This window comes from Pristis pectinata, chromosome 31 (assembly GCF_009764475.1).
Source record: "Pristis pectinata isolate sPriPec2 chromosome 31, sPriPec2.1.pri, whole genome shotgun sequence".
Classification (NCBI taxonomy): domain Eukaryota; kingdom Metazoa; phylum Chordata; class Chondrichthyes; order Rhinopristiformes; family Pristidae; genus Pristis; species Pristis pectinata.
In genome coordinates, this window is record NC_067435.1 from 13,089,835 (window position 1) to 13,110,729 (window position 20,895).

The 20,895-nt window shown below is 41.3% G+C and overlaps 1 protein-coding gene across 3 annotated transcripts; it reads right to left on the reverse strand.

Annotated features, from left to right (window-relative positions):
* Nucleotides 1–1,427: 1,427 nt before the first annotated feature.
* LOC127584910 (intercellular adhesion molecule 5-like) lies at nt 1,428–18,427 on the reverse strand. 3 transcript variants are annotated; one of them, XM_052041913.1, is made up of 7 exons: nt 18,197–18,427; nt 17,230–17,292; nt 16,137–16,408; nt 15,321–15,635; nt 9,110–9,403; nt 5,654–5,935; nt 1,428–2,334 (listed from the first exon to the last, which is right to left on the reverse strand). In XM_052041913.1, the coding sequence occupies exons 3-7, from the start codon at nt 16,216–16,218 to the stop codon at nt 2,078–2,080; spliced, it is 1,230 nt and encodes a 409-aa protein (XP_051897873.1). In that variant the 5' UTR covers nt 16,219–16,408; nt 17,230–17,292; nt 18,197–18,427; the 3' UTR covers nt 1,428–2,077. The 3 variants fall into 3 exon arrangements, with proteins under 3 accessions (XP_051897873.1, XP_051897872.1, XP_051897874.1); XM_052041912.1 differs by lacking the exon at nt 17,230–17,292; XM_052041914.1 differs by lacking the exons at nt 17,230–17,292; nt 18,197–18,427 and adding an exon at nt 17,017–17,190.
* Nucleotides 18,428–20,895: the final 2,468 nt, after the last annotated feature.

A 20,895-nucleotide genomic window follows, 5' to 3' on the forward strand; every position in this document is an offset into this window, starting at 1 on the left:
CTTGGAGTTTGAAGAAAGCCCTCAAAAACTATATGCATGCATCCAAGACTTTAGTTGCATTAAAGGAGAGGGAGTTTGAAAATAGTTGCAACTTGAATAGTCTATCTACTGAAGGACAAGATAGTTTCTCCATCCATCCAATCTGGTTATCAGATTTTTCTGCAGCATCCTGCCAGTGATTTTGATTTGTCTGATTGCTCAACATTCAAAAACCGCATCATCATGATAAAGATATAGAAAGTGTTCATTTCTTGGAAAAGATCAGGGATTTGTTCTCTCAGAATGATCAGTATGGTAGATGAAAGTTCCTTGCTGAAAATTCTGCTCAATCACACGTTCTGTCAAAATTGACATTATGCAATTCCATTTCTGCTCATCCAGTATGTTTTAGGAGATCTGACTATATCTTATTTCAAAGTCATTTGAACAGCATTCCATGTACTGAATGTACCATTGGATATATCTGGACTAATGGCACCAGGGGAAAAGTAGGGTTTTTTATAACAGAAAGTTATATTTAGATTTGATGCGATTCACATTGTTTAATCAAAGTATAGAAGCATTCCAAAGCCATTCACAGAGGGAGAGTAAGAAGTGAATGAATGCAGAATGGGGGAAGATTTTGGAAAAGTGACTGAAATCTAACTTGAAGTGATGAGTTTTAGGAAGTCTTAAAGTTCCAGAGATAAGAGTTTGGGAAAGCTAGGTTGGGTGGGGTGTTTGAGCTTCTGCCGAAAGTGGTTTGCAAAGGAAGGAGTGGTAAACAGAGGGCAGGTTTGAATGATTCAGAGAATAAGTCAGGAGAAAATTAAAGTTCAATATGCTGCCTATAGATGAGCAAGAGCAGAAATGATATTGGAGTGGACTTGCAATAGGGTATCGTTAGGAGAATTGAAGGAGTCATAGAGGTGTACACTATGGAAGCTGGCCCAACTCATCCATGCTGACCAAGTCACCGATCTGAGCTAGTCCCATTTGCCTGCAATTGGCCCATATCCCTCTAAACCTTTCCTATCCATGTCCCTATCCAAATGTCTTTTAATCCATCTCTACCACTTCCTCTGGTAGCTCGTCCCATTTACCCTGTGAAAAAGTTGCCTCTCAGGTCCCTTTTAAATCTTTTCCATGCCCTCTAGCTTTGGACTCTTCTACCGTGGGGAAAAGACTGTGACTATTCACCTTATGTATGCCCCTCATGATCTTATACACCTCTATCTGGTGACCCCTCAGCCTTCTACACCCTAGGGGAAAATGTCCCAGCCTATCCTTATAACTCAAACTCTCCAGTCCTGGTATATCTTTTTTGCACCCTCTCCAGTGTAACAACAGCCTTCCTGTGGCAGTACAACCAGAACTATATGCAGCACTCCAAATGTGGCCTTACCAACGTCTTGTACGGCTGGAACATGACGCCCCAACTCGGTGATCCTCGCCTTTCAGGAGCAATAAGACTTAGCTGAAGAATGACTCAGTGATGAACATAATGTGGTTGAGCTGATCTAACAATAAGTGACTGGGCCTTTTGTACAGTGTCCAGTGTGCAGTCCCTTGCACTTAAAGGAAATTTATCAGTTGACAGCAGGAGTGGGAGACAGGAGCTAATGCTGTAAGGACAACTACATTGAAGGGTGAAGGAGAGAGATTTTCCACCAATATTTGTATTTAATCTTACTTCACTATTAAGTTGCAATATTTTTCTTCAAATATTTCACCTGCACAAATGATTACAAAATAATTTTTGTTATATCATTACAGAATACTTGTTTAGCTATACAAACATCAAATAAAACAATATGCCTTTATTGAAAAAATTATGAATATCATTTTAGTAAAATATACAGCATCTACTCAGAAACTATAGTAATGAAAACTTATAAGGTGTAACTGCAAAAGACACAAGCGATATCATAACATAAACAAATTGTAATATAAGTAACTTAATTATAAAAAATATTTTCATTAGGTCCTTGGCAAAAACATTATCAAATACAAAGAAATGCCAAAAGTATAAGGTTGAGGATTGGGACCAATATCCTCAATAACAAAGCTAATAGGATCATCGTGATATCTTACAGAATCAGCAGTTTTTAATTCCATTTGAATTGGTTGAACCTGTTTGTAAATTGCTATATTCTAGCTTCACAGTCTCCAGAGGAATATTGTTCTGATGTTCTTTCCCACAAGGGATTTCTTGATTTTTGTTGGCTCTTGCATTCAGTACCTTATATTGTCCTATTTTATGAACTCTGTGCTTTATGTAAATGATTACCACTATTGCCAATATTGCCAGAATGGCTATGATGAACCCATATATCCATTTTTCATCTGTGGAACCTGCAAAAAAGCCATTACACAATTATCGACAGTTCCAGGTAAATATATCTGTTGTAAAACCACTGATCCTTTCTAAATTCCATGAATTTTGCCAGACTTCGTAATGTCATTCTCAGACCTCATGTGCAGATACAGCTTACTTTTAATCTCCCATGTTTTCTCACTTTACTTACGAACACATTCCACATACCATAATTTACTTAACACACTTATAGGGTGCTTTACAGCCAATGAAGTACCTTTTGAAGAGTAATGTCTACTGTGTGAAATACAAAAGCCAATTTGCACCCAGCGAAGATCCAGAAACTATGATGTGATAATGACACAATCTGTTTTAGTAATGTTAATTGAGGGATAAATATTAGCCAGGACTCTTGTGGAGAAATTCTCTTCTCTTCTTTGAAGTAATATCATTGTTTTATGTCAACCTGAGAAGGCAGGCAGTTTAATTCCTCATCCAAAATGAGTATCTGTGAGACTTCTCTCTCAGTACGTCACTGTAGCATCAGTTTGGATTTTTATGAACACTGCTAGAGTGGGATTTGAACCCACAAACTTCTTGGGGTGTAGGGCTATCCATTGAGCCTCCCATGCAGTCTGATATAAAGGAGATCAAACAATTGTTTCCTCCCTTTTACCTTAAGCAAATGCAATCTATCATTGATACTTACTCTCTGTCAGTTTATGCCTATTTTGGTCTCTAATTCTGTGAAAGTTTATGTCCTTTGTTAGAACTGAGAGAGGTAAAAAAAGATAATTTTAAATTGTAGAGAAGGTAGATGATGGATAGATAGGGACAAAGGGAATATTTGAGATTGGATAAGATCTGGTCAAATGAGTTAATGGAGCAGCTAGAGGATGATTATGCTTCTTTGTCTTTGTTCTGTATTGCTAATAACAGGGCTGTGGGGACATGTCTAAGCAAGTCTGGCTGCAGGGATGGAGAGAGAAAAACTGAGCCAATATCACAAGATGGATGACTCACAGCAGAAATTGCCAGTTCCAATAAAGAGAAAGTGAGTTACCTAAAGTTGAAGAATTCCATATTGAGTCCAGAAGACTGTAGTATGCCCAGGCAGAAGATGAAATGTTGTTTCTCAAGCTTGTATTGGACCCTATTGTATCAGTGTATGAGGCAATAGACAGTCAAAATGGGAGTGGGACAGAGAATTAAAGTGCCAGAAAACAGGAAGCACAGGGTCATTCCTGCTAGACGGAACTCAGGTGCTCCACAAAGCAATTGCCTAATCTGGTTTCCCCAATGTAGGGGAGACCAGATTGTGAACACCAAAGGCAGTTCACTAGATTGGATGAAATGCAAATGAATTCACTTGCACTTGAAGATCAACACCTCAACTTCAACCTGGGCACAGTGCAGCTTTTCAAAGCCATTATCAAACTCTCAAACTTCAGTAACTCACTTTTTCAGCCTGTATCATTTCTTGCCTTTTCTGTCATCCATCTGTGATATTGGCTATTTTTCTCTCTCATTAGTGCAGCCTGACTTGTTGGACATGTCCTACTGCCCTGCTATTAGCAACATATTACACAGATAAAGAAGCATAATCATCCTCTTACTGCCCCAGTAACTCACTTGACTTGGCCTCACCCTTTGTCCTATCCACTTGTCCTACCACCTTCCCTGCAACTTAAAAACAGCTTGTTTTTCTCTATAATGATGATTCTCCAACCTGAAACATTAACTCTGTTTCTTTCTCCACAGATTCTGCCTGATCTTGTTTTCAGCATTTCTCAAATTTACAGTGTTACGGACTCGGTGAAAGTCCCTTTAAGATTGTGTGTGTGTGTGTGTGTGTGTGTGTGTGTGTGTGTGTGTGTGTGTGTGTGTGTGGTGCTTACATCAACAGAAGATAAAGGACGTAATGACGTTGTTGAAGAGGTCAGAAGGTGGATAGAGAGAGAGAGAGAGAACCAGCCTGCTAGTTTTCTCTATCGATGGATGAGAAACAATAACTGTGTCTGCCACTGAAATCCATGTATGGAAATTGGAAGTAATCCGGTGGAGTTCACTTTGTTGCTGACCTGTAGAAGGAAATAGGTATTTGTGTGTGGACGACCACGATTTAGATGCTTTTCGGGGTGACGAAGTCACTACTGAGTCAACACTGAGGTGTTGTTTGGGTTCCATCGTGGAACATTTGGACTTCGTAATTACTCTCTCTATGTTTCTCTACGTCTACGTCTTATCTTCAGACAACGGTGGTTGTTGAAGAAGCCTTTGCTCATGTTTCACCTTATGGCTTGCGGAACTGAACTTTAAGAACCATTGTTGGACTTGGAGTTTGGGACTTTGCCACACACACACACGAAGAGTTTAGTTTTGGGGTTAATGTTCAAGGTTTAACATTTTTTTAAAACTCTAACATACTAACATTTTTACTTTTATTTTTCGTATTATCATAAGTAGTGATTAATAAAATAGTTTTTAACACTGAATCATGACTCAGTGTGTTTCATTTGTTGCTGGTTCGTAACAACAGCATCTGCAGTTCTTTTGAATTTCAGTTGGTTTTTGAGAGATGCATGCTTCCTTTGGAGACCGCGTAAAGTTAACTAGAATTGAAGATTTTAATCTAAAATTGAAAAACACATAATTCAATCATTCTACAAATATCTCTTCCTGGTGTTCTCCCTGATTGTTGGTACTGTCCTTGTGAAAGTGCTCAGAACAAAAGAGGCTTCCGTTTTAATCCCCAGTGTCACCACCATGCACAGCAAGGTCAAATACAGCATAGTTAACTGGGGAAATCACCCTGCAGTTTACAAGGAAAAACAACAATGTTCTGAGAGCTGTTTTGGAGAAATCTATTTGATTTCTTATTTACTAACAGGTTTCTGTGTATGGAATGGTGTAAGGAGGTGGTCCATGATGTTAGGGTCCCTTTCTGAATCTTTCAATACATATTTCTAACTGTTGTGTCACTTTGATCTGTTGAACCTGTTGAAATCTTCGAAAGCAATATTAGCAATTTATCCACTGATGCATAGTACACAACAATTCCATGTTATTTCAACAAGAGTATTGAATTATTTAAGTAAACCTGATGCAGTTTTTTCCAAATAAGCTAAATATTGAAAGCTCTAGCATACAGGTTAGGCATACAAAGGTTAATAGACATGAAAACATTTCTTTTCTGCTTACAGTGAGAGGCTTTTCAATACTGATAATTACATCACCACCCAGTGGATCTCTAATGGTGCTGTATGCTAACTTCAGAGACAAAGATACTTCTCTGAAGTAAGCTGATTAAAAAAACACTCAAGATCTCATCTTCCTTTGATACCAACATGTACTTACCCTGAACATTGAGAGTGGCATTCTGTCGTTTAACAATGTGCTTGAAGTGCTGTTGAAGTGTCAGCTCAGTCTCACAGGTGTACTGCTGTCCATTCAGCTCTGCTTGTGGATTCACAGTGTGGAAGATAGTCAGCCCAGTACTGGCCAATCTGTTCACTAATATCTCACTTCCCTTCTTCAGTCTCAGTTGAAGTTCCCCTGAGACATTAAACACACTGCAGGTAATATTCACGCGAATTCCCGTATAGCTGTTCGGTATTAGGATCTTAGGCTCAGGTAAAACTGCAACAACAGAAAAAACATTGTCAGAGTTTGCCTTACCAGCAGGCCACACAGCAAAGGAGGAGGAACAGTAGCAGCTGCGATGATTTAAAAAGTCAGGGACCAAGATAGAGTTTGTTTTTCCCCACTGGCAGCATATAAAAGGGAGGCAAGCTCTAGCAGGAGTGGCCATTTTGGATCAGCCATTTTGAGAGGGACTGTGAGATCAAAGTGTGGGCTTTGTGAACTTCAGGCTTCAGTGAGTAGTGACATTGTAAATTTTTTTTGTCTGCATCTCACTATCTTAGACGAAGGGAGTAGTCATAAAGGTTGTGGATGCTAGAGCAGTGGTATGTTGCTCCTGTGGGGTGTGGGAGATCGGAGACATTTCTCCCACATCTACACCTGAACAATGTTTGTCCAGCTGCAGCTCCTGGTGGATCGTCAATAGCAGTTGGGTCTATGGATGGACTCGCTATGGAGAGTCTGGGATGTGGAGAATGTAGTAGGCAGTGTATTTAGTGAGCAGGTCACTCCACAGATACAGAAAGAGAGGAGATGGGTGAACACCAGGAAGGGCAGTCAGGGTAGGCAGGTATGCAGGACTCCCCTGTGGTCATTCCCCTCACTGACTAGTATACTGTGTTAGATACTGTTGAGGGGCATAGCCTCTCAGGGGAGAACAGCAGGGACAGCGCACTGTGGCATGATGGTGGGCACAACCGTACAGAGGAAGGGGGTGAGTGAACAAGACTGGGAGAGCAGTAGTGGTAGGGGATTCTATCATAAGGGGGTCAGATAGACATTTATAGAGTCATAGAGTCGTACAGCATGGAAACAGGCCCTTCATCCATGCTGACTGTAGCCCAGCAAGCTGGTCTCATCTGCCCATGTTTGGCCCAGGTTGGTATGTTTCCTCCCTGGTGCTAGGATCAAGGATATCTCAGAGTGTCTACAGGGCATTCTGAAAGGGTTGCGTAAACAGCCAGAGGTCGTGGTACATGTAAATACAATGACATAGGTTGGAGGAGGAATGAGGTCCTGCAGCATGAGTTTAGAGAGTTATGTGGCCATTTAAAGAGCAGAACCTCAAAGGTTGTAACTTCCTGATTGCTTCCGGTGTCACGAGCTTGTGAATATTGGAATAGAAGAATAGGTGAGATGAATGTGTGAATGAAGGGATGGTGCTGGAGGATGGGCTTTAGCTTCCTGATCATTGGGACTGTTTCTGGGGAAGCTGAGATCTCCACAAGCAAGATGAATTGCAAGTTAACCAGAGTGGGATCAACATGCTTGCTGGGAGGCTTGCTCGTGCTCTTGTGGAAGGTTTAAAATGAGTTGGCAGGGGAGAGCGCGCTCAGAATAGTTTTTCAGATGGAAAGGTACAAGCACCTAGAGGAGAAAGTTAGTAAGTTCAAAGACAAAGCAAGCAATTAGTGAAACATCAAGAAAATTCAAAGCTAAATAGCAGTTATTTTAATGCAAGGAGTATAACTAGTAAAGTAGATGAACTCAAAGCTTTAATTAACATAGGGGTCTACAGTGAAGGATAGCAGGATTGGCAACTCACTATCCCAGGGTATAGAGTTTTCAGGTGAGACGGGGTTGGGGGAGAGATTGCACTGTTAGTCGAAGATTGAGGTGTGTCCAGAAGAGCTTTTTGACCCAGTAAGCAGATAGAACAATGAGTGAAAGGAGCGTTACTGGACTTTATCTTAGGGAATGTAGCCAGTCAAGTGGAGGGAGTGTCAGTAGGGGAACGTTTTGGAGATAGTGTGCAGTTCTGATCGCCTAGCTATGGGTTGGATTTCATTAAGCTGAAAAACGTGCAGAAAAGATTTACAAAGATGTTGCCAGGACTGGACAGCTTGAGTTATAAGGAGAGAGTAGATAGGCTGGGGCCGATTTCCCTGGAGTGTCGGAGATTTGAGGCAAATCTCCAACCATAAGTCTGTTTACTTTGTGAATAACTGATGAAAAGTATTTATTTAAGATCTCACCTCTACCTTCTGGCTCCACACAAGATTACCCCTGTTGTCTCTAATGACCTACTTTTTCCCTGGCTACTTACCTTAATCCTGTATGGAAATTAAGGGATCTGTGTTAGTATAGTGTCTCTGAGGTGGAAGATCAGCCAGAATGTCATTCAGTGCTGGGGTAGTCTTGCCGGTCCATTGCTACTTCTATTTCTCATAAATTAACATTTCAGCTCAATGACCTTCCTACAGAATTAACAGAAGTAAAGATCCAAATATGTTTAAATTGCAGAGAAGGTTGGAGGTGGGATGGTGGGAGATTGGAGACAACAAAGGCAGTGGTTGTGCCTATTAAAAGAGGGTGGTGAAGGCTTGTTAATTATGGTTAATTGGGTTAGATATAAGTAGACAAAGAGGAATGGAAGCTGAGAAAGAGGGAAAGAAAAAGAAAATGTGCTGGGACAATGAGTTACGAAACACTGGAGAAACAAAGCACGCAGGTGCTGGAAATCTGAAATATAGAGAATTCTGGAAATACTCAGCATCTGTGAAGAGAGAAAAGCAGAATTAATGCTTCAGGTTGATGACCTTTTGACAGAACTATCAGTTTTGATACAAATGAGAAAGGCTGGTTACTGAAATAGTTGAATTCAATTTTAATTTTCAATTATAAAATGTCATCAACCTAAAATACAAGCCCAGTTTCTCTCTCCGTAAATGCTGCTGGATTTTCTGCACATTTCCAGGATTTTCATTTTTGTTTTTATTTGAGATTTCCAGCATCTGAACTTTTCTGCTTTAGAATGACATTGCTGCAAATTATTTTCTATGTGTAATGTTATGCTTGTTTCTGGATTTTGATTCTACATTCAGTTTTTTTCTCATTCAAAACTTGTTCTGCTTAATTTTGTTACTGATAACTGGTTTTCTGCAAAATTCTTTCAGGGACATGATCCACAAAGAAAAACAAGCAATAGGAGCCGGACTTGGACATGTATTCCACGTCATGTTTACATCATTTCAACATAGATACCTCATTCCCAAGTCTGTTCATTTGTTTCCATTCATTGATTAATTTCAGTCTCAATTATACTCATTGGCTGCTTCGTCATTTTGGTCAACTGTGCCACAAATGTATGAAGCAAACCCACTACCTAAAGAAAAGTGGCAGACATTAACTATCAGGACCGATAATAATTCCAACATCCAGAATATTTACCGTACACCTCAATGAAAATGCTGTTGTTCTTTGATGGAACTGATGGATAATCCTCAAATTCTGCCGTGCAGATGAGTTCAGTCCAACCGGTCTCTCGTGGTGTCCATGCAGTCGTTGCCTGGACAGTGGTGGGATCTGGTGTGTTTGTAACTGACTTCAGTTCTTCACCATTCTGAAGCCATCTTACTCTCATCTTCTCAGCAGGATAGACATTTGGAACCTCACACGTCAACGTGACCTCCTGATTCACTTCTACGGGGTCTCTGCTGAGGATCCTGGGAGGCTCTGGAAAAGCTGCAAGACACACAAGGAATTCAGTGCACATCAGTTTGCTGTGGTGTGTTTCAGATACTGATGGATGGAGCTGGAAACTAGCCAGGATACACATCTTGGAAGCCCATTATATCTAAGCCATCACTAGAAGGTCACATACTTCATTCTTGAAATTATTTTTTCCCTAATTTTCAGTTTCAAGTTCTGCCTTCTGCTCCAGCCTGGTGCACTCGTTAATTAACTTCAGGATAATCTTAACTTGCATCTGGCTTTAACATCCCTTTTGTGGCTAAGGGTGAAGGGTGCAAGTGTATCAAGTTATTTTGTTACCCCCCGTATCAGGATCTACTCCTTGACCACCACTTGTCAAGGTGTCAATTAACTGTCAAGGTGTACAGCTGCAGCCAGATGTGCTTCCATCAGATACCCCTTCACTGCTGTGAAGCATCCATCCAAAGCAGAAGAATAGTGAAAAGCAAACCAACCATATGGCCATTTATGAATAAAAGCTAACGTTGCACAAACATATTTGTTTGATTTGAGCATTCAGGATGGGGAAAAGATATTCTTCCCATAAATCTCATCGTGTCTCACATTGCCCTGTCTTTGCCTGATCTGAGTAATAAATCATTAATGTCTTCTAGTAACAGCAATGCTTGTTATAGTCATTTCTCCATTCACAAAAGTGATGCAGTCCTGGAAAATGATTTGTTTAGCAACATTTTGTAATGGAAAGGGTCAGGTGAAATGTATTGTGGGCATTCTGGTACAATATATTCCTATGCACAAAGAGTGGGACAATTTCTTGATGGCAAAAAAATAGTTAGCAGGGTGACTTCCATTTGTTTCCAAATTGCAAGTTTGAACAAGTTCCTGTTCATCCTTATCTCAATTGTTATGCTAAAAACTATTTGTTCTAGAAAGTATCCTTGAGAAGAATGAAAAAGTTATCAAAGACAGGAGGGCCCTCTACAGAAGAATCCAGTCACTCAGACCCTCTGTTCTTTACCCATAGCCTGCAATTATCTTCTGTCAAATGCACATCTAATTACCTTTGAATGATTGTTTTTGTCACCCTTAAAGGTTCAAGAGCATGACCACATGCTGCAAAAAAAAGTCTCCGTACATTCTCCTTTTAATATTGTGTATCCTTTGAACCATTTCCAAATGCGAAGGACTCTTTCTACTTGCACCATCTTGACCCGTTATGATCTTCTACACTTCAATCAAATCACCCATCAGTCATCTTTGTTCTAAGCAGAACACAGCTCCTTGGTTTAACCTCGTAGCTGAAATCTCTAATTCCTAAAACTATGTTAGAAAATCTTTCTGCAGTTTTGTTTGGACCTTCAGATCATTTCTAAAAAGTAGTAGCCCAAATTAGACACAATACAGCCGTTGTGGCCTAACCACTGTTTAACGTAACATTTTATACTCTATATTTTTTACGTTAAAGCCCAGGATCCCATTTGTTCAATAAAACTCTCTCACAACACATACTGCCACATGAAAAGATTTATATACATTGACACCCAGGTCTTTCTAATCCTACAAACCATTCAAAACTATGCCATTTAATCCATTAAATTTAGAAAAACATGCAGATTCTGGAAAGGAGCATCTGTGGAAAGAGAAAGAGTTAAGGCTGACAGAGAAGGTGGAGAAGGGATAGGTAGAATGAAGGAAATAAATCTGGAAGGGTGAGAACAAATCAGTAATTGTATCATTTAGAATCAGATGCTTCTCCGTCAGTGTAGTTTGTTGGCAACAGCAAGATTGTGGGACTTGCCTAACAAGCTAGATTATACTAAGAGAAAAACTGAGCCAAAATGATAACAGGCAGATACGGCCATTTCTAATACAAATAGAATGAACGAGTGAGATACCTAAAGTTAGCCGAATTGATATTGAGTCTGGAAGGCTGCAATGTGCCCAGACGGAAAATGAGGTGGTGTTCTTCAAGCTTGCATCAGGCCTTGATGTAACAGTGCAGGAAGCCACAGATTGATTGGTCAGAGTGGAAATGGGATGGGGAATTAATGGTAAGCAGAGGAAGCTCAATGTCAGTCCTGCGGACTGAATGCAGGTGTTTTGCAAAGCAATCGACTCAATCTGTGTTTGATTCTCTACTGCAGGGGAGACCACACTGTGAACACTGAATACAGTACACTTGACTGGACAAATTGTGAGTGAATTGCGGTTTCACCTGGCAAGACTGCCTGGGTCCCTGGATGTAGAAAAGAAGAGGTAAAAGGGCAGGAGATACATCCCTATGGTCGCATGGGAAAGTGCCATAAGACGAGGAGTGGTCGGTGCAGATGGAAAGAGTGAACCAGGGAGTTATGAAAGGAGCAATCTCTTGGAAATGCTCAAAGGGGAGGGGAGCTACTTGTGGTAGAAGCTTGTTAATGCTGTCAAAAATTGTGATGGATGATCTGTTATACAGAAGCTGGTGGGGTGGAAGGTGAGGATCAGGGGAGAAGGGAGGAGAGCAGATGTGTGGGAAGTAGATAAGATGTAGTCAAGCCACAGCTGGGGAAGAAGAAGGACATTACAATGGACCTTTTGAAAGTGTCTCACTATTGGAGCAAATTTAATGAAGACAGGGGAACTGAGGAGAACGGAATGGAGTCCTAACTGGAGGCAGGGTAGGAAGAAGTATAGTCAAGACAGCTCTAGGAATCTGGGGGCTTATAATTGATAGCAACATACAAAAAGCTGGGGAACTCAGGGGGCCAGGCAGCATCTGTGGAGGGAAATGGACAGTCAATCTTTCGGGTCACGACCCCTCATCAGGACTGGAAAAAAAAGAGGGCAGATAGCCAGTATAAAAGGTGGGGGAAGGGGTGGAGTGAGAGCTGGCAGGTGATAGGTGAATCCAGGTGAGGGGGTGATGGGCAGGTGGGGGAAAGGTAGAATGGGAATGATGCAAGAAGCTAGGAGGTGATAGGTGAAAGTGACAAAGGGCTGAAGAAGATGAAATCTAATAGGAGAGGACAGTGGACCATGGAATAAAGGGAAGGAGGTGAGGAGGGGAATCGGTGGGAGGAATGTGTGGGTGATGGACAGATTGAGAGGGCGGGGGGAGGGGAAAGAGAAGGGGTGATGTAGGCTGGGGGATAAGAGACAAAGGGGTAGAGAGGAGTGGTTAGTAGAAGTTAGAGAAATCAATGTTCATGCCATCAGGCTGGAGAATACCAAGGTGGAATATGAGGTGCTGTTCCTCTAATCTGTGTCTAGCATCAACTTGGCAGTACAGGAGGCCATGGACAGACATTTCGCTATGGGAATGAGCAGTGGAATTTAAATGGCTGGCCACTGGGAGATCCCAGCTGGTACGGCAGACGGAGTGAAGGTGCTCAATGAAGTGATTTCGCCCATTCTGAGCCAGGTCTCACTGATGTAGAGGAGACCGCACCAGGAGCACCGGCTGCAATAAATGACACCGATGGATTCACATGTGAAGAACTGCCTCACCTGGAAGGACTATTTAGGGGCCCTGGATGGTGGTGAGGGAGGAGATGTAGGGGCAGGTGTAATACTTAGTGCAGTTGGAGGGATAAGTGCCTGGAGGGGATCAGTTGGGAGGGACAAGTGGACAAGGGAATCACGGAGAGAGCAATCGTTGTAGAGAGGGGAGGAGAGGGAAGATGTGCCTTGTGGTGGGAACCTGTTGGAGATGGCAGAAGTTGCAGAGAATGATGTCCTGTGGGCCAACCTATCCACTGAGATGGAGAAAGAGAAATCCAGGGAGGAATATTCAATCTATTTAATCTACATTGTCTCTCTTCATCCTGTCTGCCAACATGTATCACTTCTCACATCCTTGTATTAAATTTCATCTGCCACTTCTCTTCCATTCTGCTGGTCTATTTATGACTCCTTCCACTCCATCTTTCAGCCACTTACAATCCTTCTTTAATTTTTATCTCATCTCCAAGTTTTGTGTCATCTACACATTGTGAAATTTTATCCCACACCCCCAAGTTAAAGAGATTAAAGTTTAGCAAAAAAATATACTATCCCAACACAGAACCCTGAGAAGATCAGCTGTCTACCTTTCTCAGTTTAAAAAAAGATATTTTCTAAACTTTCTGTTTTCTATCCTTAAGCCAACTTCTTATCCATCCTACAATTAGGCTTTATTTTCCTTGCATCTCAATTTTACCAACCAGACTGTTATATGAGTCATTATGAAGCACAGTCTCAAAATGCATACATGAGACATTTTCTTCATCAACCTCCTCCGTTTTCTCATCATAAAATACTACTTCATCCAAAAATCTTGCTGGTTCCTTTATTAACAATTTCTTCATGTGCCTCTTAAGAAACAAAAGATCATTTGTGATACTGTACTTCCAGACTGAGAACATTTGTCAGGCAAGGCTTTGCAATACATACAATTCTGGGGGCCATGAATATCAACATTCCACCACCAATCCCGAAAATCTTCCCCATCACTGCAGTTAGATACTCTGGCCAACAGTCACTGGGAAAGTTCTCACAACTCTTTTTGAACAAAGGTGTTACATTTGCCATTTTCCAGACCTCTGGCACCTCCCCTGTATCTAGGGATGATTGGGAAATTGTGTCAAGCCCTTCTGCAATCTCCATCCTTCAGCAGCTCAGGATGCATCTTATCTGAACCAAGCAATTCACTTATTTCAAGCACAGCCAACTTATTTATTACCTTCTCCTCATTAATTTTAACCTATTCAATTTTAACACTGTCACTCCTTTCACTGAGATTTTGGCATCATACTTTTCCTCAGTGAAGACTGGTCAAAGTGGTCATTATGTATTCCATGCCCTCTGCCTCTAGCACAGACACCTTCATGGTTCCGAAGTGGTTCCAGCCATCCTTGACCTAATATTTTCACACCTGTAGATTTTTCCATTCCTTTTTTGTGAATGGCTGTTCTACCCTCAAAGTTACCCTTTTCCCTTCTTATTTTACTTTTCATCTCCAGCTCACTCTATGTAGCCTGAATTATATAATAAGTGAAGCACGTATCTGTTTGGTTTCATCATATTCATTGTCGCTTTTGTCATCTGGGGAACCATGTCTTTGGTTCTCCCATGTTTCCCCTATCGGGAATGTAGCCAATCTGGCTAAAACATATCTTTTCTAAAGCTCACCTTTTTTGCACTCTATGGGCAGATCTCTTTTCATCCCATAAAATTTCAGCCACCTTTACCAATAGTGAGATCCCTAAGAGAACAAGCCTAGTCTGCGTCGAATGCTCAGATGCTGCACTGACTGAGATATATGGTGGTAGTGACAATGCCTCAAGTTCAGTGGCTGAAGTCAATGCCCATTGGTTAACTGATAAACTACCCATAGCAAAGAGGGTAGTAACTTCTCCAAAGTTATGATACACTAACAAGGTAAAGCAAAGTCTCAGACAGCTGCTCAGCCTACAGGAGCTTGGTCAAGTCTTGTGTAGTAATCATGGAAGGGTGCTGTGATTCTCCTACAGAGGGTTGAAGATGATGATAGCACTGCTGAGCACCATTAACTATTTGATTTTGTCATGTTTTCTTATATCTGTAATGATGTTGGCTGGTCTTCCCTCCATGAGGCTCTACTTTAGTCTTCTTCCCTCTGCAGTGACAGAAGGAAGCAACCAGGACCTGAGGTGATATTTTGGATCCAAGAGACTATAAACTTTAAGCTGGTGCCAAGACTGTGGCAAAATAGTTTTTTGCAGACTCTCTGGCTGTTAAAAAATGTGCAGGCTATTTATTGTCACACTTTAGAGAATTTAATATTTTTGCTAGTGTCCAAGATTTTTAACCAACAGATTTTACAAAATGGATTAAATAGGAGCAACGAGAAAATGATCATATTATTCCTTCTCAGTATTTACTTTAAACAAATTATTTAAGTTTCACCTATTCTCAGGAGGAGAAAATATATTGTTAAAGTGGAACTCACAGTAAGTTTTCAGAGTCACAGAGGAGTTTGTGATTAGTTTTGTTTTGTTAGAGCCCAAGTCCACCTCTGCCGAGCAGGTGTACATCTGTCCATCATCCGATGTGTTTGCAATGAAATTAAGGACATTCCTCAATCGATCATCTGCATCCGGGAAACCTGCTTCTCCTGTGGAATTATTTTGGACAACTTCACTCCCTCTGAGCCATGTGAGTATGAGATTGTTTTTTGGATAGACCCTCGGACCAGTGCACTCCAGCTGGTATGATTTGTTAAATTCCAGCAGTTCAGGAGGCTGACTCACATTTAACTCTCGATCTGTTAAAATAGAATCAGGGTTTAAAGTAATCATTGGAACAGTCTGTATCCCAACCACAAATGTGGATCTTTCCACCCTGTTCCATTCCTAGTTTGATGAATCTCTTCAAACTGCACTAAAAGAACATTCACCTGTCACTGTGAGCCTCAGCTATAAACATTCATTAACCTACTGGATCCTGACACTAACCCTGTGATTCAGTGTATTATGTACTAAAACCTTGGACTGTGAAATGGCAGCACATGCTTCTTCACCTGAGACCAAGTTTGCCTACACTCCGACTTTCTCTGTTTCTGTAGAATTGCCTCTGTTCAGTGTCATTCCCTGAACCTGTCCCAGACTGTGAGCTCACTGTGTAGGTGTAAAGTGTAAACCGTTTCCCAGCGGCAGTTCACTACCTCACCTGATACAGTATATTTCTATGTAAATTTTCATATGATAACTAATTTTATTTGCTGCCTCTCCTCTGCTCTGCTATCAGAACAAGAGATTTCACTTACTGTACACTGTGACCACCGCCCTTTTGTCGTTCGTCCTGTTAGCAGATTGACATTTACCACACAGGGCACTGTGAAATCCCATTTCTGGACACTCGGGAACTGGTCTGTGACCCAGTTATCACCTTTAGTTGTGTTGGGATTAATCCCTTGTTTATATTCCACATATATCTCTGGGTTTTTACACGTTGTAAAGCAGGTCACCTCCAGAGAGTCTCCAAATTCCACGGCAGAGGGATTTGTTTTGATCAAAATATCAAATGCATTCATTTTAGCTGCCAGAGAAAAACAGGGAAATAGAAAACGTTCAGTGTAGTGCTGAGTGCAGTTTTGTTCTCCTCACCTAACAATGAATATTCTTTCTTACAAGGGAATTAAGAGGGGATTAACCTGGGTTAAGAGGGTACTAATTCCTGATATTGCAGGACTTTCAGATGAGAAGAGATTGAGTCGACAGATCTGCGTTCATTAAAGATTAGAAGAATTAGAGGTGATCTAATTGAAATGTACAAAATTATGACATATCTTAACAGGCTGAAACAGGGTGTATGATTTCCCCTGGGTGGTGACTCTAAAACCAAGGGTTGGAGATTCAGGATACAGGGATGAAGATATCAGGAATATGGAAGCCAAGGTAGTGAATATGTTTAAAAAAGGATAGATAGACATCTAGACACAAAGGGCATCTGGGACATGGGGAGAAAACAGAGTACTATTCTGTGCAGTTGGTTGTCTGCATCCCATTCCCTGTCTATTTCTTTTTCAATGGAAGTTTTGGAGAGCCGCAGCCAGAAGCACTGAGTACTTCATTTTGCACATAATGGGGCAATGAAGTTGCTTTTTTCCATTTATCAGGACAGTGATGTTTCAGGTAGGTACTGACCATGCCCAATTTTCTCTGAGCCATTTTCTTGAACTGCTGCAAGCCCTTCAGGTGAAGGTTGGGAAGGGAGTTCCAGGATTTACACCCAGTGATGATGAAGGAATGGCACTATATTTCCGGGTAAGAATGATGTGTAACTAGGAGGGAAATGTACTGGTGATGGTGACCCCATGCACCAGCTGCCCTTGTCCTTCTTCCTGATCAGTGTGGTACCTTTGGGAGGTGTGGTCGGTTAACAAATGGAAAAAAGACAAAGCTGCCTGCAGCCTCTTCCATCTGAAATAAAAACAGAAAATGCTAGAAACACTCAGTCGGTCAGGAAGCATCTGTGAAGGAAAAGTTAACATTTCTGGTTGAAGACCTTCAGTCAGAACTGCTTTTCTTTCAGATTTCCAGCATCTGCACTTTTTGTTTTGTTTCTTTCACCTACCCCATCGCCCTTAGAGCACTCCGGGAGGGTAATCCGGGAGGGATTTAGCGTTGTCGTGCCAGAGCGGAATGGACACATGGAGACACAAGAGACTGCAGGTGCTGGGATCTGGAGCAGCACACAATCTGCTGGAGCAACTCCGCGGGTCGGGCAGCATCTGTGGGGAGGGGGGGGGGGGGTGTGGTGAAGGAGCTGTCAACGTTTCAGGGGAGACCATGCATCAGGCCACATATTGTGGTTACTGGTCATGCAGTTATATAGGAAGAACGATGTTACTGAATTGGGACTCGGCCATTTGCATTTTGGTGGCTGTTCCACATTTTTACACAAAGACGAACACGCGTTCAGTAGCATTACCCCCTGCCTGGTGCGCGACAGTGACCAAGGTTCAGACACCAGGGGCTGAACAATGCTTCCGACGTAACGGGCAAAATAATGTGATAACTTCACCAAATGTGAACTGCTTTAAATTCCATTTCTGAATTGTGCAACTATTTTGCTCGGTGACTATTTTTCATTTCTATCTTCCTCGTCATTCTTCAGTTGAAGTTTAAATCAAGGTGAAACTTTTGTTTCGTTTTGCGAAACTGAAGACTGCGAAGGAGACAGGAAACGAGTAACGTCCATTTTTAATAAACAGACAGCAGCACAGTCCTAAATGTACAGTTAGTGTATACAGTTACCATCTAATACTGTGTGAGTCCATGTAAACAAATATATATTGATTATATTCAAAACCACTTTACCTACCTGTTGCGACGAAGATTAAAGTGAAAATGGAAATATATTCACTCGATGATATCGACCTGAAATCCATAATGATCGAATCTCACATGAAAATGTGGTCCGAATTTGATTAACTTTTTTTTAAAAACTCCCAATTCCGACCCTCAGATTGGCGGCGTCGATGAATATGCGAGGTCTCAGCCCTTCCGGGAATAGAAGGTACACGGACTTCCCCCGCTCGGCCTGTAACTCGGTTTTTTTTAATTTACATATATCTAGTTCACGTCTGGCGTGTCGCTTGGCTGTTTTGAGTATTTACTCTGTGGATCAGATGACCATTGATTGATGTTGAGTTGCTAGGTTAATGTAATTTGACATGATTTCTCATCTAATAGAGTGCTGTGTTTGAAAATTACCATCTTCCACAACTTTCCATAAACAAAGTGGACTATATTAATTCTTACCCTGTTATTCTCACAGTCACCACCGTCAGCTCTTATGCCCTGATAGAATTACCCCTGAGAGAATCCTTAATCACCAATTATAATAAACATTTCTAGCAAACAAATGTAGCCAAATTATTTTCTTCAAACTCGACCATTGGAAAATCCCAAATGCTCTCAGAAATATTTGCAAATGAGTTCCCAAGTATTTTTTTATCCCTTCAGGAAGTCACTGGCAAGGTCTAAATTCCCTTGGTAGTGAGCTACACTCTTTAATTGTCGCAGTCCATATTGTAAAGTACTCTCTGAATGTTGTTATGGAGAGACTGCCCGAATTTTGTCCAAGCAGAAGTAGGATGGTTGTGGACTTGGAGAGGAACTTTCAGGTGCGCCTGCTAACACTTCCTGCTAACCTTATTCTTCCAGGTGGTTGAGATCATGGATTTGAGAAGTGCTGAAGATGGCCAGGCATGTAACATTGTTGATGATATACACTGAAACTCCAATATCTGGCACCTAATTGTTCGGAAATCCAGATAGTCTGGTATCTGGAATGCAAGCAGGGAATATGGCTGGAGGCATGGGTCTGGAGTGCAGCCTGGGCCTGGAGTGCAGCCTGGGCTGGGGTCTGGATTGTGGGCCAGGTGTGTGACTATAGTTGGGGTCTAGAATATGGGTAGGGCCAGTGTCTGGAGTGCTACACATTTCCCACACCCTTTAACCTTATCAAGTTCACTGTAAAATTTATTATTACTATTGTGTAAAGTATATTAAATAAATGAAATAAAATTGAATTTTAGGAGTGATATCCAATAGAACAGAAATCTGTTGGTCTGGCACCACCAACTTCCTGAAGGTGCCAGATTATATTACTGAAATTGCTGTATCCCAGAGGTGAGGAGTGAATGTTTACACAACAGAAAAATGATGCACCAATCAAGCAAACTGGTTTGTTCTGATGACATTGAACTTCTTAAGTTCTTTTTTATTAATTTTTTGGGATCTGGGTGCTGTTGGAAAGGTCAGAATTTATTGCCCATTCCTAACTAACCTTGAGAAGGTGTTGGTGAGCCACTAACTGAAGCCTCTGTAGTTTTTCTGATAAAGGTATGCCTTGAAATCCATGTCAAGTTGATCACTTGGAGAGGAACTTGAAAAGAATAGTATTCATATGTGCCTGCTACCGTTCTCTTTCTTGGTAGTAGGGATTGCAGTTTTGAAAGATGGCATTGGAGTAGTCTAGGTGAGTTAGTGCAGTCCATTTTACAGGCAGCACTAATCAAGAACATCTGCTCACAAGAAGACAAGGAAGAACTATTGCATTCATTCTCTGGACCTGGCCCAGCAAGGCCAGCATTAATTGTCCTTGAGAAGGTGGCTATGAAGCCAACTTTTTGAACCACTGCAGTCCCCTTTGGTGAAGATACTCCCATAGTGCTGGACTTGGACCCAGCAACAATTATATATTTCCAAATCAAGATGGAGTGTGGCTAGGGGGTTATCATTCCAGGTGATGGTGTTCCCAAATCCTAAAGCCATTATCTGCTTGGTAGTAGTCAGGATTTGGGAGGTGCTATCAGAATAGCCAAGGCTCGTAACTGCAATGCATTTTGTAGGTCATTCAGTCTGCAGTTATTGTGCACTGGTGGTGAAGGGAATGAATGTTCAGAGTGGTAAATGAGTTGCATTCAAGCATGCTGCTATGTTCTGGATGATATTAAACTCCTTGAATGTTATTTGAGCTGCATTCATCCAGACAAGTGAAGAGTGTCCCATTACACTTCTGACTTGCCTTATATTTGGTGGATGTAACTCACATCAGGACATCCAGCTTTCATCTTGCTCTTGTAGCTACAGTTTTACATGGCTGGTTCAGTTGAGTTCTGTTTAATGGTGATCTGCCATACACTGGTGATGGGGGACATTCAGATTCAGATTAGTTTGTTGCCAAATACACCGGGTTGCAATGAAATTTCTTGCTTACATGAAGCTCACATAGTGATGGCAATGCCATTGAATATCAAAAGTAGATGGATAGATTATCTTGGTTGAAAATGAGCATTGCCTGACACTTCTGTGGCACAAGTATTACTTGCCACTTATCAGGTCATGCCTGAATGTCATCTCGGTCTTCCCACATATAGGCATGGACTGCTTCATTTCCTGAGGAATTGTGAATGGAACTGGACAAATTCACAATCATTAACAAACATCCCCACTTCTAACCTTATGATAGAAGGAAGGTCATTAATGAAGCAGCTAAAGGTGGTTGGGCCTAGG